At 40.4% G+C, this 24,236-nt stretch overlaps 1 protein-coding gene across 1 annotated transcript; it reads right to left on the bottom strand.

The window, feature by feature from the left end:
• Positions 1-12,008: 12,008 nt before the first annotated feature.
• Positions 12,009-22,568, bottom strand: stx12 (syntaxin 12). Its single transcript, XM_022214879.2, has 10 exons — positions 22,449-22,568; positions 21,659-21,786; positions 20,320-20,389; positions 19,794-19,893; positions 18,299-18,436; positions 17,817-17,860; positions 17,210-17,315; positions 16,971-17,043; positions 12,829-12,911; positions 12,009-12,743 (listed from the first exon to the last, which is right to left on the bottom strand). The coding sequence occupies exons 2-10, from the start codon at positions 21,753-21,755 to the stop codon at positions 12,651-12,653; spliced, it is 804 nt and encodes a 267-aa protein (XP_022070571.1). The 5' UTR covers positions 21,756-21,786; positions 22,449-22,568; the 3' UTR covers positions 12,009-12,650.
• Between the last annotated feature and the right edge of the window lie 1,668 nt (positions 22,569-24,236).

Raw genomic sequence — 24,236 nt, 5'->3', positions numbered from 1 at the left:
AGTATCAAGGTGTTTGTAAGGTAAACTACCACTTGAACAGCAACAAGGTACTGTCACAGCTCAGGAAGGACCCGCAAGCAGAATCACGTGAAAAAGTTAAAAGTGAGACACAATCGTGTACTTTACATGGAGGTTTAGGTAGAGAGTAGTACAGTCTATTCCAAAGTCCAAAACCAGTAATCAGTTCAACCAGATAGAGGTACAAAATCATCAGGCAGAGATTCAATAACAGAGAACCAGGCAAGGGTTAAAATCCAAGACAGACAAGACATACATATATAGATAGGCAGAATACAAAGCAGGTAGGAGCACAATCAAAGTTTTCGCAAAAAGCATGATAAAACTGAGCAGAGGGGTATACTGTATGTGGGGATAGCAAGAGGGGAGATGAATAGGAGACTCCAGGAATGTCCATGACAGCACCTTCCGTCAATTGAAGGCGCCCTACTGAGCTGATTGGGGTGCAGCCGGTGGAAAATTGATGAGGGTGCGCAAGAAGAGGGAGACGGTGAATGGAGCCTCAGTACAGGACAAAAAACCTGGGAGTGAGCTTTCTAGAGACTGTTCTGAGGGACAGGTGCCTGCAGGATAGCCAGACTTTTCATCCAATTTGGTATCAGAGAGTGGCAGAACAGTAGTAGACAGCCTGCACCTAATGGTCTGCCCTGAACCGCTTGGGCTGAGCCCTGGTTTGTCACTAGGTGTGGTGGCATCTGCAAACAAAGCAGCAGAAGGTACAAGGGTCTCCTCTTGGGAGGGGAACAATGGGGGTTGGTATACAAAACACACTTGAAATGGGGAGAGTCACATAGAGGTGACAGGCAGTAAGTTGTTGTTGGTTTTATTATACAACCAGTCGGAGAAATTGACTCCAGGAGGATAGGTTTTGGCTGACTATACAGTGGTGGAAAAAAAATTTCAGACACCCCATGCATTTGTGAAATATTGTATTAAAAATCACTCATAGATCTTCAAGTGCAATATTTTTAATACAGACAGCCAAAATTACACAAATCCAGAAAAAGCCAATAAAAACTTAAAATTGATTGGTTCCTTAAAAATACATAAGAAATTTTGAGTATTGGGTCAATTTGGTACCAGTGATCCACTAATGAAGGTCATGCTTTTATAAAAAATAATTTTTGTTGCTGTTCTTCGTGTCCCTACAAAGGCAGCACATTTGAAAGTTCTTCAGAGACAAAACAAGCAATGCAATGCAGAAAACATGCTGAAGATACAGATTCTCAGTCAAGAAGGGTACAGCTGCTGCCAGATAGCTAGGAAGTGCAGGTGCAGTCCCTTCAGCAGTTGAATACACTCTGCAGAAATACAGATGAGCCAGCAGCTTGGAAGACAAACCAAGGTCTGGGTGTCCAATGGTTCTTCAGCAAGAAATGGCCACATCCTGATCTGAATATGCAGGAAAAACCGCCGAGTGACATCTCAGGAGCTTCAGCAGCAGTGGTCAAACCAAACTGGTGTCCAGTGTTTCACCCGCACTGTACGTGGCTGACTTTTAGATCATGGCTTAAGGTCCTACAAGGCTGTCAAGAAGCCCCTGATCAATGAGAGACAAAAGGTAACCCGGCATTGTTGGGCCCAAGCACACAAATACTGGACAGGCAGAAATTGGAAGAAGATTCTGTGGTCAGATGGGTTCCGTTTTCATTTTTATCTTCCTCCTGCTAATGTGGGAGTATGCAGAAGGCCAGGTAAAGCATGATCTCCAGCACGTACAGTAGATCTGTCCATGCTTGACAGATCTACACTGAAGCATTGTGGAGGCAGTATCATGGTTTAGGGATGCATGAGTGCTGCTGGTGTTGGTCATCTCACTGTCTGTGATGGCGCAGTGAACTCTGTCAAGTAGTGTGCCATTCTTGAAACCCACATGCTCTCTTCTGCATGTGCACTGTTCCATCAAGGTTAAAACTGGATGTTTCAACAAGATAATGTCCCTTGCCACACATCCAGGGTCAGTAGAATTTGGCTGCAGCAGCACAGCATCCAGGTGTTAGAGTGGCCAGCTTAATCCCCAGACAGGAGCCCCATTGAAAATCTGTGGTGGATTATCAAAAAATCTGTTTCAAAGCATAAACCAAAGAATTTAGGAGAATTAAAAGCAGTTATTCAAGAAGAATGTGATAAGATTACCCCTCAACAATGTGAAAGATGCGTGGGGGACATGCCAGCCAGGATTAGAGCTCTGCTGTGTGATAATGACAAGATTAAACACTAATTTGATGATGTGATGATTTTTTTTTGTTCAGTTTTGAGCACATTTTTTGTTATTGGTTGACTTTGATACTGACAATGTTGAGAACTGACATATTGAAACTGTCATGAATTTAGTTTTGTTTGTTTTTCTTGTAAACAATAAACAAAAAAAATATCATTTGTATTTTTGTGTCTGTCTGATGCAGCCACCCCTTTTGAAACACAAAAAGATTTTTCCACAAATATTTATTGATAATATTTGAATTTGTTGCCAAATTTTATGGGTGTCCAAAAACTTTTTCCATCACTGTACAAGGAAGAGTGGTGTCTGGTGCTGGCTGGCCCTTTAGTCTGACCATTGATTTGTGAGTGGAAGCACGAGGACAGATTGACAGAGGCTTGTATAAAGACTATATACACCAACACCTTCAAAAAACGAGATGTGAATTGAGGGCCCTGGTCAGAGTCCACAGAGGTAGGCAGCCAGACTATCCTAACACACACTGAACTAAGAACTTAGCAAAAGGTAGCCTCAGCAGGGGGATGTAGTGCACAGGCACAGAAAACCAACAACAGTAAGGACCACTATCTGTGTCTAGGAGGCCACTTATGAAGTCCGGGGCTATGTGATACCAGGGCCGTCAAGGAATAGGCAGCATGTTAAGCAAACTGGGAGATGGGTGGTAAATGGCTTCTGCATTTGGGGCCACCAAAACCTCTGGCAAAGGCTCGCCAGAGTGCTTGAGGCCCTGGGTTTCAGTTGTAGCTATTCAGGTTTGGAGGGTTCTCTCTTCTTGGTGAACTGGTATGACAAGCCATAATGCTTCACATTTCTAGAGCCTGGAGGATCGAAGAGGTAGAAGTAAAACTGTGAGTAGAACAACTTGCACCTTGCTTGCCTGGAGTTGAGTTACTTGGCCGTCCATTACACTCCAGGTGTTTGTAGGTAGTCCAAACCAGGAATGTTTTTCCTGCCCTCTCCAGCCAGTACTTTCACTCCTTCAATGCCATCTTGACAGGAGAAAAAGGGAGAGAGAAAGGCTCAGAGATGCAACTTAGGGGAGTGTTGAGACACGACAGCCACCACCCCTACACCAGATGCGTCCACCTTGACTACTAACTGCAACCGAGGGTCAGGCATGATGAGAAAAGGACTGTGATGAAGACTTTTTTAAATTTATGGAAGGCCATTTCTACATGAAAAGGGAATCCTGGAAGAGGGAAGAGTGGTTAATGGGGCAGCAACAGCAGTGTGATTGTGTATGAACCCTCTGTTGAAATTTGAAAATCTCAGGAATCTTTGAAGCTTCATCCATATGGTAGGCTGCTGCTACTCCACTAGTGGCTTTACATTGACAGAGTCCATTTCAAACCTCCAGCTGACACTTCAAATCCCAGAAGAGACAGAGTTGTATTTAAATTCACGTCTTGACTATTCCAAACAGCTGGCTTTCCATTACACATTGCAGAGCCCACTTCACATACAGCACATGTTCCTTTGTGTTCTTAGGAACAATCAAAATGTCATCCATTCACATGTAAACAAACCAGTTAACCACATCTCTCATCATTCACCAGGGTGTTAAGGACAGCAGGGGCATTAGTGAAACCAAACGGCATTACCAAGTGCTCATAGTGTCCACTGGGTGTGTTAAAAGCTGTTCCAGTTGTCTCCTTCTTCAATGCACATCAGATGGTAGCGGCCCAGACAGGTCGAGCTTGGTGAATACCCCAGATTCCAACAATTTTTAAAAAGCAGAATAGTTATAGCAGTAGATGCTTTTCTTCACAGTGATGTCATTGAGGCAAAAGTAAAAAATAAAAGCAGGGATGGAGGAAAGGATCTGCCAAGGAGGAGGCGAGTTGGATAATGCCTGCAGACAAGCCACCACTGGTGTATTTGTTTATGGCCTCCATTTCGGGGGCAGTCAAAGATTACATCCTACACTTTGGCAGTGAGGTGATCAGCAGCAGAGTAATGACACAGTTGGAGGTTCAGTGAGGGAAAAGGGTGGTGGACCCTGACTTGCTACACCCAGGTTTGAGTTCCATCTATTCAGCTGGCACGACAGACAGGTCAGGAAACTCTTCTTGTGGTTCCACTGCTCCAGCTGTTTGTGGTTGATGTAGACGCCTCTGATGTGGGGGTGGGTGTCATTCTGTTTCAAAACTCCTCCAACGACAATGAACTATAGTACACCATGATTGTTTCTTGTCTCACTGTCTCTCTTCCATAGAGTAAAAAATTATGATATCAGTAATTAGAGAGGGGCAACCCTCCAAACCTGACTGTGCTTGGGAAAGCTAATGAAGCAGAACTGGGGTGGAATAATTCTTGTTTTTATTTATTTTGTCTTATTCAAACAGCTCCTTCTTGTTTTCTTTTAATCTGTCTAAACATGTAAGTCCTCTTATTTTATAGTTGTGCCATTCCATGTTTTAAGAGTGTAATTTTGGGGATTTCATTTGGTAAAAAACCTTAAAAGGCAATGTAAAAACAAAGAAATTAAAATAATTCTATATAGCTATCACATGTACTTTGCATGCTTAGAAGAAATATGTACACAATTCCCAACTTGCAGATGAATTTAATGATATGATACAGAACAGAAGCTCAATGGTTGTATTTTATATTCTACAAATTGACAAGGAGAGCCTCCATTCAGAATTTCTTTAGGTGTCTGGGAGGCAACGTCATCTCAATTTAGGAGGAAGACCAGGTTGTCCTTGGGTTCTTGGAGGACTTCTTGGAAGATCCAACCTCTGAAATGAACCATCCATCCATTATCTATACACCGTTTAATCCTCATTAAGGTCATAGGGGGGCTGGAGTCTATCCCAGCCGACTTAGGGTGAAGACAGGGGACACCCTGGACAGATCACCAGTCTATCACAGAGCTACACACAGAGACAAACATTCACACTCACATTTGCACCTACGGACAATTTAGAATCACCAGTCAACCTTAGCATGTTTTTGGACTGTGGGAGGAAGTGGAGCCGGAGTCTAATACTACTCCAGAGCAGCTGGAGAAAACCCACACATGGGAGAACATGCAAGTTCCATGCAGAAAGATCCCAGGTCCAGGCTGGGATGTGAACTGGGGATTGTCTAGCTGCAAGGCGACAGTGCTAACCACTGTTCCACTGTGCAGCCCTGACATGAACCAGTGTTTACTTTAGACAGTTAAGTAACTTCAGCCGCATAAAAACGAGATCATCATTCAGCACTGTGCTTTCGTCATGATCACCAACAATAAATAGGTTTTCTCCTCTGCTGGATTCACAGGATTCCTACTCTGATGGCTGCAATGCGGACAATTTGGCAAACAGTGGAAAGTGTTGCCTCGGTCTCTTCGTGTAAAGACACTCAGAAGAGGGAGCTCTGAGAGAAAAAAGCATGTGACAGGCCACAGCAGCCCCAATACATTCTACTATCTGTTCACAGAAAAGAACTTAAGGCAGATTCACTACTCAGCTATCTACAGAGACAACTTTCAAAAAATGAAAGTAATGCAAAAGTCCCAAAATACACTACAGTTATGATTGGAATATATATCATTTTCTCTCTCCTTCTCTCTCTCTCCTTTCTCTCTCTTGGTCTTTCTCTGTCTCTCACTCTCTCTCTCTCTCTCTGTGTGTGTGTGTGTGTGTGTGTGTGCAGCCCAAATTTAGCAAAAACAATAAATAATTCAAAATTACAAGGATTTCAAACTGAGCAATAAGGTAGCTGTTGTTCAAGGCAAAACTAATGATACTGGCAGATATTTAGAACCAAGTATTTAAATATGTAGCTTTGGTAGAAAACAACATGCCTTTACTACATGTGTATCCTTTTACAGTCTTCATAGTGTGTTCATGTCAGAGCATATAAACATACTGGCGTAGGAAACCTCAAACCAGAAAAACATCAATATTAATAGTTAATTAAAAAATTGAGAACATCTTTGCTGCCTCAGCATATATTTAATATGCTGCCTCCAAACTACTGCAGTAGTTACATATAAGACCTACAGCAGGATCCAGCACAACAGAAAACAACAGCATCGTGTACAGTTTACAAGACCGTTACATCACCTGAGATCTAGAGAGCGCCTCACAGATTCGGTCTTTTCCATTCGCCTCTGCTGGTTTTATTTGGGCTCATATGACAGCTACAGGATGTACAACCCCTGCAGACCTGGGTCTGTCAGGAAAGCAGCTCTGGATGTGGAGGAGGATCTAGCTGGAGGAGCTGCATCAAGCTGCCACCCTGAGACAGGAAGCAGGACTGCAGTCTGCAAATAATGCAATCTTATATGGACAATACCGCACAATATGGGCCACCGAATGTAAAAAGTCAGTCGCAATTCTCTAGCTCTTATTTAGCATACTTAAATTTAGCTAATTTTTGTCACATTTGAAAGTAATTCATAATATTGTTATACCTAAATCCCGAATCTTACATCAAGGCTTAATTCTCTGAATGTTAAATTTAAAAGGGTCACCGCAGCAGAGTAGCTGAGGTCTCTTGCAGTGGCCTCTGAACAGCATCCACAGACGCACATGACCAATGTGGATCGCTTGGCAAAGCTCAGAGTCCTGGGCCCAGTTCCATTCTCTACACAGTTTCTAGGTGTGTTCCCATGAAGAAAGTGAGGGCTCAGAGCTGTCCTGTACTGTCAAATCACCTAGTCCAAGTACTCAAAGGAGTGATGAAACATGCTTCAGTTGTCCATCTTTGCCTGCTGGCTGTCTAAATCAGCAAGTACAGAAATAGGGAAAAGAAGACTCTGTGCTGTTGTTTGTTTCCTAATGTCATCCACTTTGTTTCAGCACAATGCCACTGAGAAGCTGTATGGGCAGGCATGGCAGAAAGTACTTCCTGTGATTTTGGAGCTTGGCATCCCATCAGTATGGTCTCCTAGCTGTCTAAGTTTCCAACTGTTCTTGTTGTGTGGGTCAGTCTGTGTCATTTCAGGAGGCTGCCTCAGGTTTTGTTCAGAGTCTAATTATTTTTAATTTGGAAGGCAAAACTAGCCATTTTAAAGGTTCAGCATCTCCAGAAATATCACTTCCACAGCCATGACATTTGGTGAAGACACAGACAAAATTGTTATTATTGATATACATCATGGCAAGTTCTATACCAACTAGAAAAGCACTCGGAGAGCGCATACCTCTGCCATGCCGTTTGTCCGCCTGGCCGCCTGGCTGCCTGGCTGCCTGGCGGCCATCTCTCAATTGTCCTTCGACCTTCAAAAAATTCCTGGATCCAGACGGTGATTCGGATCACCTCCAAAATCTAATCGATTCTTACTCTTGCTCTTCCGGACATCCTGTAAAAATTTGGTGAAAATCCGTCCATGACTTTTTGACTTATGCTGTTAACAGACAAACAGACAGACAGACAGACACACACACACACACACACACACACACACACACACACACACACACACACACACACACACACACACACACACAGACGGACAGACAGACAAACAAACTCCGGTGATTACATAACCTCCTGGCGGAGGTAATAAGATAAGTGAAACAGGATATAGTGGTGCACTAACAGCAACAAAAGAAAACAACGCTGAAGTGTCATCATTCCTCGATGGATTTAGATTTTATTTGTTTGCAGAAAGGATATGTTTCAAAGCCAGCTTAAAGGTTCTGTTGGTCGTAATGTTTAGTTCGTGATTGCCTTCCCCCAGCTGGAGATAGGATGAGTGACAAAACATGTAGAAGTACTTGCATCAACAGTTATCAGCTTCAGGTCAGTTTATTGATGCTGCTGGCAGTGCATAATCTTTTCCCCCACATCCTGTTCTTCTTCATCCTTTTCAGTGGTGAATCTGACCGCCACTTGCTGTGACACATCGCCCTCCAACTGCAGGCAAGGTTGTTTTTTTTTTACTCTTTGCATTATGAAGTTTTAGTTCATAAATTTTAAGGTAAAGCGCGTTTGAGATGTGTTTAGGGTTAGGTTTAGGTTATGTGTATGCTAAGTGGATACATGATGGATTAAAGTGGGTGTGCCAAGTTGCAAGGTACATGTGTTCTTTAGTCTTCAGGACTGGAGATAGACCTGTCTTGATGCAGCAGGCAATTTTCATTCGGCTGAGTGGATGCCATTGTGGTCTCAAATATCCTGTTCACCTTAGTACATTCATGTGGTGATAGTTTCCTAACAGTTTATGATAAACTGCACTCCTGTAAAGATGTAGCCTTTGTCATTTTTTTTGTGCTTAGAGTGCATTTGAATATTCCCTCCACCTGTGTATGCCCCTCCTTCCACCTGTCTGTAGTGAGCACTCTGCAAACTGCACCAAAATGTCACAAACGCACAAAACAAACTGAGTGATACCTGCACTGTTTTTTGAGGAGTCATTTTTTCTTTACTGTTGCCTTAGGGCTTGCTCTGGGGGTTCAGGCATACAAATTCTGTAAAGCGTCTTGAGACAATCTGAACTGTATTTGGCGCTATATAAATAAAAGTGAATTGAATAAAACTTGTTGGCTATACCTATACTTGATAAAACACAGTAGACCAACATCAGTGGATGACATATCACCTCAAATCATCTGCAGAAACTTTACACGACACTTCAAACACCTTGGATTCTGAACCTCCTTCTGACTCGAGGACCTTGACTTCCAAATTAAACGCATTAAATATTGGAGAAGAAGATCACATACTGCTGAACAGCAGTCCAGCTGTTCTTCTGCTTAGCCTGGGTAATACGCTTCTGATGTGTCTTGGTTCAGGAGTGTTTTGACACTAGGAATGTGACAGTTGTAGCTCCTTTCCTGACGATGTGCTTGGTGACTCTTGATGCACTGCCACAGTCCACTCTTTGTAAAGCTCTCCAAAGGTCTCAGCTTTTCTTAATAATCCCTTCAAGGCTGTGGTCATCCTTGTTGATTATGCATGTTTTCCGACCACACTTTGCCCTACAGTCAACTAAACTTAATGTGCTTTGATACAGCGCTCTACCAACAGCAATGACCTTCTGTGGCCTGAACAATGTTGAAGTCAGCAGTCTTCCCGGTAACTGTGGTGAGTGAACTGAATTAGACCAAGAAAGACTACTTATATTGGTTAAATTGCATTTTACTGAAACTTGAAATGATGATGTTCTAATATTTTGAGACACTGAATTTTTGACTTTCATGACCTAATAGCCTTAAATAATAAAATTAAAAGACAGAAAGGCTTGAAATATTTCACATTGCATGTACTGAATCTAGAATACAATTAATGTTCACTTTCCTAAATATCTGATTGAAAACATGAAACTTTTTCAGAATATTCTAATTTCTTGAGTTGCACGAATAGTTTGGTGAAATCTGTGAAATTCAAATGAAACTGAACAAGATTCAGCAATGACAAGCTTCAAAATGGGAAAACTTCAAAAAAGGTGAATACTTTTCTTAGACACTATATGACCTACCTGACTGGTGCTGGACCTGTGGACTACTCGACCTCCCATTAATTGAAGGCATAATTACAGGATACACTTGTATACTTGCTCTGGGGGTTCATGCATATGAGTTCTATAAAGCGTCTTGAGACAATATGAACTGTAACTGCCACTATATAAATAAAATTTGAATTTAAATTGCTCTTTGTATGACAAAAACCAATCGTGAATATGCTGTCTGACATACCAGATGTAAGTCGTGTGCATAAGGCATAATTTTCTGATGGATTATTCATTTTAATCACAGTGCTAATCTGCTTGCATGCAAATGTCCATCCATAACAATTAGAGGCACCACTTTATTGAATGAGCAAAAGCTGTGTCCTCCGCTTAGCCCCATACACAATGACAATGATTGGTTTAAAAAATTAAAACCAGAGCATGTTTATCCATATAGCAGAATGATAGTGTGGTGCACCCAGACCATTATGGTCTACACAATGGGTTGGAAAAGCTTGACTAGCAAATACGTAATCATGGAAATGACTATATGCTGCCTCTTGACCAGGTCGTTATCGAAAATAAGAACCAGTTCTCAACTAACTTACCTGGTAAACTAAAGGTTAAATAAATAAATAAATTTGAAAAAAGTATGCTGCTATCATATGCAAACCTAGTACCCAAAATTGATCAAACATACGACTATGAGTTTGTTTATCTGCTCTACCTTAAGATGGGACAAAATATACTGGAAATACAGTTAGAATGGCAATTAAGCAAATGATTAGATGACTAACTGTTATAACTCTTGAAGTCCACCAACAGAAAACACAAGCACCATGATGCTCAAGAATTTGGCCATTTAGTTCCCAAGTTGCTCCAAGGGAGTGGAAGACATGAGACACTTCAAGACAGCAACCAGTTAATTTTTTAATTCAGTCACATTAGATGGTTTTTGAGCATAAACTGCCCTTTTAAGGTCTTACCACAGCATCTCAACTAGATTCAAGTCTGGTCTTTTACTTGACCACTCCAAAACCTTAATTTTGTTCTTTTTGAGCCACTCAGAGGTGGACTTGCTTGTATTCATTGGATCATTCTCATGCTGCATAAACCACTAGTGTTGAGCTTTAGGTCATGCCCTGATGGGTATTCTCCAGAAGGATTTTTTGATAGAGAGCAGAATTCATGACTCCATCAGTTATGACAAGTCATGCAGGTCTTGTGGAAGCAAAGCAGCTCCAAACTATCGCAAGACCACCACCATATTTCACTGTTGGTATGATGTTCTTCTTGTGGAATGCAGTATTAGCTTTACGACAAATGCAATGACCCATGGCTTCGACAAAAAGTTCAGCCTTTGACTGATCAGTCCAAAGGATGTTATTCCAAAAGTCTTGGGGCTCATCCACATATTATTTTACAAATACCAGACAAGCCTTTATGTTCTTCTTGGTCAGGAGTGGTTTGCACCTGGCAACTCTGAATGGCTTCCATTTTCTCCCAGTGTCTTCCTTCATGTGGAATCATGCAGATGGACCTTAACTTAGGCAAAAGAGGTCTGCAGTACTTTTGAAGTTCATCTGGTTTCTTTTGTGACCTCCTGGATGAAATATCGACACGCTCTTCAAGAAATGTTGGTAGGCCAACCACCACCCCTGGGAAGGTTCACCACTGTCCCATCTTTCTCCAGTCAACCCGGTCTCACAAGGATTCGTGAAACTGTCACGTAAATCAATCTATGGTTACGTGTGCACCAACACGATTTCTCATATTTTACGTGTTGCTCACAACGAAATTCAAACCCTTGTGAGACAGGGTTGCTCCAGTTGTGGATAATGTTTCTGCGGTTTACAGGAGTCCCACGACCTTAGCAATGGCTTTGTAAGTCTTTCCAAATTGATAAATGTTAAACTTTGTTTCACATCTGTTCATGAATTTCTTTAGAACATGGCGTCATGTGCTGCTTTTGAAACCCTTTAGTCTGCTTCACAATGGCAGACAGGTTCTATTTAGTGATGTTTAGATTGAACAAACCTGGCAGTAATTATATGAGGATGTGGCTGGAGAGACAACTTAGTTGCCACATGAATTTAGCTATTTGGTAGATTGGTAGCTAAAGGGGCAACTACTTTTTCATATAGAGCTAGGTGGGCTGGACAGCATTTTTCCTTCAATAAATGAAATCATTTAAAATTTTGGTTTTCTTGGGTTATTTTTGTCTTACATTAAAATTTTCCGATGATTTGAAACATTTAAGTGTGAGAAATACGCAAAAACAGAAGTATTTTGTAGTGGGGCAAATAGTTCTGCACAGCACTATAGAAGACAAATCATTGTTATGAATATTATACAGATAAATATACAAAGAAAAACATAGAATTTAGACTTTAATACTTTATTACCTCAACTCCATTATAATGATGATGACAAAGCTGGGAAGGTGACGAGAGCTGAAAGCTTAAGTTCACATTGTCTTTCCTTTAGTCTCTTCAACAAGGTGTAGTACAGTTGTGGCTGCCATTCCCACTCAACTACTGTTACATTAGGCCATACAGTCTACATCAAAAGGTGCCACAACAGAGAACAAAAAAACAAAAACAATTTATAATCCCTAAAAATTACAGATTACCTAAACAAGTCTTGTGTATTTTTAATCATTCTCAAAAAAGTTTTTACATTTGATACAGTGACAACTAGTGTTAGTGCATTAAATAATACAAGAAATGAATGAGTGAAGCAAATTAAGGAGTCTCAGATCTTAAATTGCTCTCTTGGACCACATCAGTTCTCCTTTGATTCTCCTTAATCACATTATAAATAAGATGTTTTTTAACTTATTATTTTGACATACAACAAACTTCAGCATGTTTTCCACATTGACCAGTCTTCTGTATCTACTCCACTGATCTTGCTGCAAGGATCAGCCTCTTCTTACACTTCTTGTGATTCCAAGCGGGTACTTGCAGGCGGGATGGGGCAGTGTAAAACAGAGTACTAAAACACTGGTGGTATGAAACTGACTCACTTTGAAGAGAGCCAGATAATGATGGCAAGTATGATGATTACGATGGAACAAACCATAGCAAGAATACACATCTTCTTGCGCGACTTTTGCTGTGATGAAGAAAACAGAGAAAGGAGGGTGATTAGCTAGGACTGCACTGAATAACACCACTAAAACCAACTGATACGGACTCACCTGATAGTAGGCAGCTCTCTGGAGCTGTTCTGTTCCTCGCTCTACATGAACTTCAGCATTCTCCACATTTGCCTCAATACTATCTGCAGGCCAAAACACACAATGAGGTCAGCTTGGATCCAGTATGAAGCGACCTATTGAGTTTGTGTGTCTAATTTTTGCCTTCTGTCAAAAGCAAGTATTGAAATTAATTACAGATGTAAACAATGCCAGACTTTGACAGAGTTGCCTATCCGTTATATGTCATCTACCGTCAAGTCACTCTTGTATATTCGAGTCCAGTCTATAAGCTAAAATCATAGTTAAAGTTTTGTAAACTGAACCAAACATCACCCGGAACCATCCTGTCTTTTTAGAATTGTATTAATATACAATTAAATAGTTTCTCCAACTAACAAAAGCAAAAAAAACAGGTTGGCTGGATTACATTCAGGTACATTTTTAAAAAATGTTGATTAATGACTAAAAACATCCAGTGAAAGCAAATTAAAGGCTTCTCAAAGCAAAGAATGAAATGTTCTTAAATGGCCAAATCATTCTTGGTGCAACAGTGTGGTACAGGGGCTGCACAGCTCAGGACAGAAACAACTTATCCCAGGTGGTGAACACAGCACATGGGATTGTGGGAAGTCCTCTTCCAGACTTGGACAGAGTATACGCGAGCCGGGTACAGAGGAAGGCCCGACGTATCGCTGCCGATCCCACCCACCTGGGAAATAGACTGTTTGTTCCGCGTCCCTCGGGCAAACGGCACAGGAGCATAAAAACTCTGACCTCTAGATTGAAAAACAATTTCTACCCCAGAGCTGTCCAGTCCATTTCCCCCCCTACGCACACAACAGACTCACTATGTGCAATAAAGAACTGAGTCTTGCACTGGACTGCACTTTACACTCATCCTACTGTTCATGTGCACTAAGTCTGTTTACATATTTATATCTGTATTATTTTTTTAATTTCATTTGTATATAGTGTGCTTTTTTTTTTTTTTTTTTTTTTACCTATGGCTGGCAGTCACCAATAGTAATTTCGCTGTGTGGAAACACAATGACAATAAAGATTCTTGAATCTTGATTCACCTGAACTCAACCCATTTTTCACTTACTGAATACAAAACTGAGAGCAGAAAGACCAACAAACGAGCAGCAACTGCAGGGGCTGCAGTAAAGACCTAGAAAAGCCCCTCAAAAAAGCAAATTCAGCATATGGCAATGTCCACGAGTTTCAGATTTCAGGCAGTAATCGTCTGCAAAGGATTTTTATCCAACTAATAAAAACAATTCTTATTTACCGTATTTTCACGACTATAAGGCGCACATAAAAGTCTTAGATTTTCTTCAAATTGTGCGGCGCGCCCTATGGTGCAGTGCGTCCTGTGTGTTGTTGTTGTTGTTGTAAGGCGGACGTAGACCAGGTGGTTTTTTCCACGCATCACCATCGCTGTCGATCTGTGACTCTATGCGTGCCCATCTCACAGCCGATGTGAAAAAACAAGTGAAGCAAATGAACTCTGAGCTTGCTGTCATTCCGGGAGGCCTGACAAAGGAACTCCAACCGCTGGACATCGGTGTGAACCGGCCGTTCAAAGTAAGGCTGCGAGCGGCGTGGGAGCGATGGATGACCGATGGAGACCACAGTTTCACTAAGAGTGGAAAGCAGCGCCGGGCGAGTTACGCCACAATTTGCCAATGGATTGTAGATGCTTGGGCTAACGTGTCTGCTGGCACTGTTGTTCGAGCTTTCGCAAAAGCCGGCATCATTTCCGAGGCGCCGCACGGCACGGAAAGTGACTCTGACAGTGAAGAAAGTGAGCCTGGCATGTTTGATGGAGATTTAGCGCAACTGTTCAATTCAGAAACAGAGGATGAGGACTTCCATGGGTTTGATTGATGACGATTACCGGTAAAAAAAAATGTGAATACCAAACTCAGTTTTGCTCCCGCTCTATTTTTAAATATGCACACTTGTGTGCTTGTTTTATCTGTGTTTTACCATGCCCGCGCCTATTGATGATTAAAAAATGTTAGTACTTTGTAATCAATACTTAAATAAAGCACAACCAAACTCAGTTTTGCTCCGGCTCTATTTTTAAATACGCACACTTGTATGCTTGTGTGTGTGTTGTTGTTGTAAGGCCGACGTATTAGAGGACACCATGAGAACGTTAAAGGGGGAAGTGTGGGCGTGGATTGTATATAAAACCCTCGCCATATAATCAGGTGCGCCTTATGTGTGTTTTAAATACAGTAATGGCACACATAACTGAGACTGCGCCTTTTGGTACAGTGCGCCTTTTGGTCGTGAAAATACGGTATGTTATTTTTGCTCTTTACTTTTGAGCTCAGGGAAAATAAAGGGACTATATCAAACATGTTGAATTGCTAAAGAGGAAATGCAGTATTTTTGGTAAACCCCTTGAATTTGTTCAAGTTCACTTTATTTACAATTCACAACATGTATCATCTCATAGCAATTAATGTAGTAAAGTGAAGTTCCCTTTGGATTCCCTGTGAGCTTTTTCCTGGTAAATGTCATCACTTCAGCATTTATCTTCCAAGACATCTGTGACAAATTGTCATAATTAGCATATTAGCAAAAAAACCTGTTTTGTGACACTGTGATGTTGACCTTTGTGCAGCAAATTAGCGGAATTTTTGAGCCCATGTGGACGTTTGTGCCCGATACAATAAAATTCTCTAAAGGCATTTAAGAGATATTGCATTCAGAAGAATAGAACAGACAAACCTGAGAACACAATGTCTCCAGCCTCATTTGCACTTGTTGTGGAGGCACAAACTGCTAGCTAAAATGACTAAATATAAATGTACATTAGGCTTGGGTGGTATTATGGTAATACCGTATACCGCCGGTGTTTAAAAATAGCAGCGGTATCAGTTCCAATACCGTCATGAAAAAAATGCAATGCTCTTATACAGGAGATAAGTGTTATGAGAGTGTGTCTCTCCGTTATCAGAGAGGGAGAGAGCAGTGTGTATGTGTGTGTGTGTGTGTGTGTGTGTGTGTGTGTGTGTGTGTGTGTGTGTGTGTGTGTGTGTGTGTGTGTGTGTGTGTGTGTGTATATGTGTGTGTGTGTGTGTGTGTGTGAGCGGGGGAAAGCGAGATGTCCAAGCGACCCTGAATGCAGCGCGAGTGAGGAAGACGGCAGTCGATTTGGGGAGGAAGAGAAACGAGGTGTGTAGCTGCTGGGTTAGCACGACTGTATGGTTCAGCCGCTGTTAATTTACAGTAAAGGCTGCAGTATTCTTCAATAAGGTCGGGCTCCTGTGTCTTTCCCTTCTACGACTGCTGAGGAAGTGAAGGGGGTTAACCCCGAAGTAGCAACAGTAACTTCAGCCCTGGAGAACTTTCCTCCCGAACATGGTCGGGAGCTGAGCAGGAAAGGTTAACAAAAGGATTAAATAAAAGTCATTTAATGCCTAAAATTGATTCTCTGTCCAGTAGCACTTATGTGTGGTTGAATTTTCAGTTTTACTTAAACAGTTATGTATTAGCCTACTTTTGGAGACTTTCCATAAAGTTTATGAACGTGACGTCGTCACATGACAGCGCGGAGGAGAGAGGGGGGGGGGAGATAGCAGATCCCGCACGGAGTGACTTGGTGTCAAAAAAGAACACAACTTCTGCAGTTTGGGAGTATTTCGGATTCCAGGCAAACGAGAAAGGAGAGCCGGTAAATACTGATGAAGCAATTTGTAAATTCTGCAATCAAAAGGTGATCGTGAGAGATGGAAACACCTCTAACCTAAGGACGCATCTCCGAATCAACCTCCCACTCACTGCTGCGAGTATTCAATTTCCGAACGTGAAGGCACAAGCCAGTAACAGTAATAGTCACGGTAATACCGTATACCCCGGTAAAATGTGAAGGAAGTTTGACGGTATCAAAATTTGGATACCGCCCAAGCCTAATGTACATTCCTGTAAAATTTCTGTAAATCGAATATCACCCCACAAGACAGTGCAGGAAAGATTTACATCATATTGATGGTTCAGCTTCAGCTGGTGTGTTGGTTTTAAGAGAAAATACAGGACCAGCTGTTTTGAAGTGTTGCTCAGCAGTAATGTGTTCTAGAGTTTACAGATGCATAGAGCCATATCATTAGCAGCCCACTGCTACTCACCAATCATCTCTCCTTGGTCGTGAATCATGACTGCCAGGTCCTTGAAGATCTGGTTTACATCCATGATGTCAGACTTACATAAACAGACAAGAAAAAAAGCTGGAGTCAGCCATGGCATGTGTATGCAAACCCAGGGTAATACAATAGATGGCCAGTAGTAGCAGTCATGATGGAGGGCTGGTGGTCTTACACTGTGCCCTGTTATGTTTGAATATTGGTAAAATTAAGCAAAGGTTTACCTCAAGCTGTCTGATATTTGTTTCCCTCTCCTTGATGAGCTCCAGGTCCTCCTCTGTGATGGCCACTTCCTCTGTTTGAGCGGTCATTTGACCCCAGTCATCCTGACTTTATACAATAATAAAACATGTACAGAAAGTCTGAATACAGTTTTTTTTTCTGTTAGAGCAAATACAAAATGCTGCTCCAGAGAGCACTGAACTTAGATACTCATTCTCACTTTCTTTGCACTTTACAGGTGATAAGAAAGTACAACTTAGAAATTTAGAACTTCTTAAACAACTTTAAAAAAAAATGTAACTACTTAACAGTAAAATTGACTCTCTGGAGGTCAAAACGATTCTTTTAATCAAGTTGTCAGATGGAATTTTGAATGAAACCAAAGTAATCAAATCAAATACAGTACACATTTCTTTTCCACATATGCATTTTTGTCATGATTTAATAAAATAGAAAATTGCACAACGATTTGGCCTTTTGCCCATCATAACTTAAATGAATATTTTTCATTGACAGTAATTTTCCATGGCATATTAAAATCAATTTCATGTTGCACAAAAAAACAAGAGGAAGGCAAGAGTATATCCGGAAAGAACAACGATCACTTACTTATCGAAAGATAGAAGCTTTTCATCCCGAGAACTGTCTTCAGCCTGAAAAACAAAGAAACATTATTTCTTAAGTCAAGTTAACAAAAAACTGTATCGAGCCGTGACTTATGATTAACAAGTTTCATTCAGTTATCTCAGTAATAATGTAGTCAAACTCCAAAAAAGGAAACTCAACAAAGGCATACTTGGTCAACACCATATCCCCATTATCATTATCAAAGGACCTAAATGTCAAAAAAAAATCTGTGACACTGCAATGATTTTAAAGACAAACAAGAGTTTCAAGCGTTGTTACCTTGGATTTCGCATTGCTTTTGGGGAGTTACACAGGCTTCAATCTGAATTTTCATGCAAGTTTTCAATATTGTCTAATTTGTTGCAACGTCAAGATTTTTTAGGATGATTTAAAGTAGTTTTTGCCTATTTTGTTGTTTCAAGCAAAGGTGCTATTTTATCTGCCATCCTCTGACTCTCACTTACAGATAGACGGGACCCAGCTCTCGCTCTGGCAACTGACTCCTTCTCCTTTTCTGCTGCGCGCCGCTGGACTGCTTGGAAGTTGTTGAGGGCTGCTGAGAAATCATTCATCAGTCGTTCCCTTTGTATCTTTTGCTGCCTCTGGACACCACAGAGCAGAGACAAACACGAGATATGAGCCCAGTTACAATCATGAAGACTTAATTTTATGGTCACATTTCAGTTTAAGAAAAAAAAATTCATCAAAATATATTTATATTCACCATACTGGTTAAACCACACTGTTAGAGGAGCTGTAGTAGAGAGAAGTCAAACTAATGACACATTGTACTTTTGCTAGGACTCAGGACTTTCTGTTAAACGCTTACAAACTTAATTATGAAACAGTACATCCTGAATCCACTATGTTGTTTTACTTCTCTCTGTTCACTGTAGAAGTACACCGGTGCACAACTATTTGACGAATTAAGATGTTTATGGATTTTAACTTCTCTCTCTTTGCTTTACAGCCACTTATACTTATTTTAGGGCAAGTAAGCAACAATCCACTGAGTTCAAACATGAAAAAGACACAAAAACACAAACATTATGCGGGAGGGAGAAGTCACAGAGCCAAACCATACAGTTGCTGACTGTGAAGCAACAAGACATGAGGGAGCTGATAGCCCCACAGAACATCAATGGGTTTTGCAGCCCACTCCACAGGCATGATCACCAGTGTGGAGTGGACAATTTGTGTAGAGGTAGCATCGTTCTCTTGATGACCAATCCACCATCGCATGTATTTATTTGTGCATGTGTGATTAGGGTGATATCAAAGCCTGTGGGTCAATGTGCATAAGTTTGGATAGCATCTTAAATTTGAGACCTTTTAATGATCAAAAATCAAATTCAAGACTTTTTAGGGGCTGGAAACATCTATATACACTAGAGACATATGGGCTAAAAATTGGAGTCAATAAGATTGTGAGCTTGAAAATATTCTTCAGGAATAATTCCAAAGTCTATCATTATAAATCAACCATTGTAAAATATAAAGTATAATGTTCGCAAGAAGTACAAATTTGTCCTCATGCAGAAAGTACTTGCATTTGTAGTAAAACTGTGCAAGGAAGAGCCTGCGCTGTCTGGCTTGAAAATGTATATGCCCTGCATTTCAGGACATATACGTAAATGAGGGCAACATCCAGGTATGGACTTCTGAAGACAGATCATAATTTACACTCCTAACTTCAGCACAGCACGTGTAGTTCTCTGCATTGTACATGCATACAGATGTTAACAAAAGCACTTCTTTTTCTTACTTTTTATAATACATATCTCAGAAAGACATACTTTTATTTACAAATATAAATCTTTTCTACACATATTTTACCAAGGCTGATTAACAACTACAAACATTGTAACTGTATAAGAACATCACTTTACAAGTTCAAAATTTTACTGACCCTAATTTAAGCCAACAGTGATGAATTAACAAATATCCGCTAAAACTTACTTGCTCTGAGGGTGACAGGGGTAAAGGGACTGAGCCCAACTCTTTCAGGTGCTTGTTGGTCTCTTTTGCCAGTTGATTAGTATAATGTTGTATCTGCTGCCTGTGGACACACCAACAGTTTCAAATTACAAGACAACAAGTCTGATGAGTGAGCTGTTGTTGTACAGGGCTCCAGACCAAGATTGCTTATTATCCTGCACAATAAAGTTTGCTTTTCTAGAGCATATGGCAGTATAGTGTTCTAGTTCAAGCGCAATGTAAGTGACAACCTAAACTGTTTTGGCTTTCCTTATGGATGAAAATGGCTCTGAAGATACCCTTCCTCATGTCAGAGACTCAATAATTATTCAATCATACATTTCAGTTTGGATAGTTTAATAGAGATATGACAGTGCAACAGCTGGGGATGATCTGCAACTATCCATGACAGATTAAGATAAATAGCCAAAAGAAACAGTGGGTGTCTGTGTATTTAGCAAGCGGACGAAAAAATAGGGGGTTTACTAGAGATAAGATTGGTACATACAGACGATCCTGGAGTTCACTGGTGTCCTGTCTGGTCCCCAGTTGGTTAACCATGGTCTTGATCTGAGCAGCTGTCATGAGAGCACAGCATATATGCATATATACAGTATACGCATACATATAAACCACAACATTGCACAGGTCCAAGACAGGACCATCCATGAAAATGACACAAAGCATTTTTTAAGCCTTGATGACATGACTTTACAAAAGATTTGTTGAAATAACTTTGAACAAACATATATATGCAGCAGCAAATGCCTTCTTTTTTTAAAAAGAAGAAATACATTTTAAAAAAAATCTCCTTTTTGTTGTTCTGATTAGAGAAGGGTTCAGTTTTTTTGCTTTCAAAAAGGGTTTGAGCTGTTCAAATGACGACAATTTCCAACCACTGAAATAGACCACACCCTCACGTGTGGATTTAAACCATGATTAGATAGTGTACAGTACACAGACAACCCTTTGACCTGTGCCTATAAAAGCTTATCTTAACATACAGCTTTATTCAACAGTTTACGTACCATCAACAGTACTGGAATTTTTTTAATCACCTCTTGTACACAGTTTTATATCCAAGTACGACAGATAAATCTAAAGGATTCTAAGACATCTCATAAGAGAAATAAGAAGAACAACAAGGTTCTGGAACATAAATCTGTTCTCAGTTTTTGGTGAGATCTTTAAAGAGAAAAAATGCATTTGCTAGAGTTGGTAAGTAAACAACAGTGAAAATCTAATTTTCACACGGAAACACACACTGCTTTTTGGAAGGTGTCAGAATGAAAAAAGGACTGAGACTACTGGTTTCATTTTCAACTATTTGTTACATTAAAAAAAGTTATGCTATCCATTGTGTAAAATCTTTAGATATCGACAATCTCTCAAGGTTGTGGGGACATGACAAAAATGGACCCTTGTGTACTTGCAGACCCAGAAAGTAAATATTGGTGTTATAGTTTCCATATCAATGTGTATGTGAGTGCCCGCTAGGGTCCATGTAAATTCCATCAGCTCCCCAAGACAGCATTCAACCTAATATTTGTGTCTGCGCTACAAGTATGCATGCATGTAACTGTATATGTATTCATGGAATATGTAGCTATGATCAATTACACAAAAAATGGAGCACAGTCCTCTCAGCAGACTAGAAAGTAGTTTAGCAAGAACTGCACATCAGTGGCATTCGTAGATGTATGTGTCTGCTTCAACAAGAGAGTAAAATAAAGGCTTAATACAACAGTCTCAATTATCGTCTCTTTATGAGTTATAAAGTGAATGAGTAACCATAATTGGTTGAGTCAATGGTTTTCCACGCTGTAGCACAATAAGAATGCACTTACTGTTCTGTGTAATCTTTTGGATGTTGGAGCTGCATGTTTGTATGAGAGAGCTGAAATCCTGCGGAAAAGGGTAGCTCTCTGCTTTGCCATATGACATGTTTGCCAGTTCTTATGCCTTTGACGGTGACCTGCGAACAGAGCAAAGAAACGGAAAATTTAGTATTAATACTATCCAAACGTGTTTCTTAGCAAGAGCTACTTACTGTAAGATTAAAAAAGGTAAGATAGGGTTAATGACAATGTGGGCCCATGATGGACGATTTATACAAGGAGCCTCAATAAGCTGGTGAAACTGACATCATAACACTGTGGAGTTTTTTTTCATAATTCTGTGACTTTTGCGATGTGTCACGAAGTCTGTAAACGTTTCCTGGCTAATAGAGATTTAATTGCGTTGTTGACGGGAGTTAACGGAAACTAATCTTACTTAGTCTGAGTTAGCTTGCTTATGTCAAAACATACATGCCAACCCCAATTAAAGGAACATAATACAAGTGATGCCTGTGAAACAATAACATAGTTGATAACATGAACTATGGACAACAAGCATGTATTTGTCTTCAAAGGAATCCAGCTAGCGTAGTCTGTCTTCAGTTTATCTTCAGAATGTTACGACAAGCTGTAATACTGCTCAGCTTTTAGCATCCTAGCTAACTTGTCGGCGTTCGATGATTCACAATAAACTGTTTGCCTTGAAACAGTTAACCGTGTTTATAACCAGTAAATCTTAGCGACAACGTAGTGTAAATAAGAGTAAAACGTTTACTGTAAAAAACAAACTTATACTTGCCTGTGACTGTTTACAATAAACACGCAGGCGTAGGCTGCTAATGTTTTTCGTCCTGCAGTCAGAATGCTGCTCTTCCTGGTCCGTGACGTGATCCCGCAACGTCATGAGCGGAGATGACTTTTTTTTAGTTTAAATTTAAATCTTTGTTTAAATAATACGAAAATAACATCAAATACAGCGTACAGGTATCTGCAAACAATTGTAAAACGAGAAAAGGTTTATTCTGGAGGTTCGTTAATCTGCGTTCCAGTTTATAGGGAAATTGTAGGAGAGAAATCACAAATTTATTACAGCCTCAGTTTCTCCTCTCTGAATACTGGAGCTAACTGTGGTCTTCTGTAATGTGGGCCTGTTAGTGAACAGCAGTTGCGTTCTGTTTCACAGTGCAAATAAACACTATTCTTTTCTGTTCTTTCATTGGATGTTTGCTCTTCAGATTAGCGATGATTAGATCTGCAATGAGGAAATCATTATTTTAATGTTTCTACTTAAATGCCCTACTTTCATGATATATCACCACAGTATGAACTTGTTACATTTTCCATAAATTTCACTAAAAAGTTGAATAACTGTGAGTAGTGCATGTAGACACGTCATGTAAGCACACTCCAATAATATATCTGCTGCAGTAGTGCAGTTTATCTATCTAGCTTGGCGTGACAGTAAAACAAAACGAAACAAAAAAAAAACATATGTTGGTGATATGTTTAAGACTAAGAATCTGGTTGAAAAGCACAACTGATTATCTGTCAAAATGTGTATAACAGAAGTGTGCACTGAACACTGAATAAAGTCTCTGTAAGATTATAGACAAAACACACATCTCGCATCACAACTTTCTTTTTATAACAAGAATATATAGAATAAACTGAATTTCCCTTCGGGGATGAATAAAGTGATTCTATTCTATTCTATTCACCCAAAGTGCATGAGCACAAATACAAAACATCCATCCATCCATTCTCTATACACCGCTTTATCCTCACTCGGGTCGCGGGGGGTGTTGGAGCCTATCCCATCTGACTCAGGCGAAGGCAGGGGACACCCTGGACAGGTCGCCAGTCTGTCGCAGGGCTACATATACAGACAAACAAGCACACTCACATTCACACCTATGGGCAATTTAGAGTCATCAATTAACCTCAGCATATTTTTGGACTGTGGGAGGAAGCCGGAGTACCCAGAGAAAACCCACGCATGCACAGGGAGAACATGCAAACTCCATGCAGAAAGATCCCAGGCTCAGGCTGGGATTTGAACCAGGGATCTTCTTGCTGCAAGGCGAAAGTGCTAACCACTACATCACTGTGCAGCCCCCAAATACAAAACAGATAAAGTTAAATAAGTAAAAAGTAAAATAATTTACAAAAAATAAGATTTTGTTTTTCTAAAAAAGACAGAAGTAGTGGACAATGCAGTTTATTTCTAAGGCAGTCACTCCAGCACCGACACCATGCATCCCATCAGTCCGAACAAGGTGTTTGAATTTCCATCCGTCCTCTGGATGTTCTGGAGCATGGCAGTGGTCAGGTCTTGGTGTCTTCTGATCTGTTCCAAGAACTGTTTCTCTGACCTCTCCATATACTGCAGCAGATCCACAGTAGCATCCCACTTCCTTTATCCTGCATAAAAGCACCCAAAAAGGTACTAGTTTTTAGTAATTATTTTCTATACTCATAAACACAGTTAACTTAAAGTAAATGTTCTATTTTGCAATTTTAGGATTAGTCAAAAGATGACATATTGATCATGTTGATGTCTGCATATTCTAAGCAAATCTTACTTGAT

This window comes from Acanthochromis polyacanthus, chromosome 11 (genome assembly GCF_021347895.1).
Source record: "Acanthochromis polyacanthus isolate Apoly-LR-REF ecotype Palm Island chromosome 11, KAUST_Apoly_ChrSc, whole genome shotgun sequence".
Taxonomy (NCBI): Eukaryota; Metazoa; Chordata; class Actinopteri; family Pomacentridae; genus Acanthochromis; species Acanthochromis polyacanthus.
This window is presented reverse-complemented; position numbering and strand designations above follow the sequence as displayed.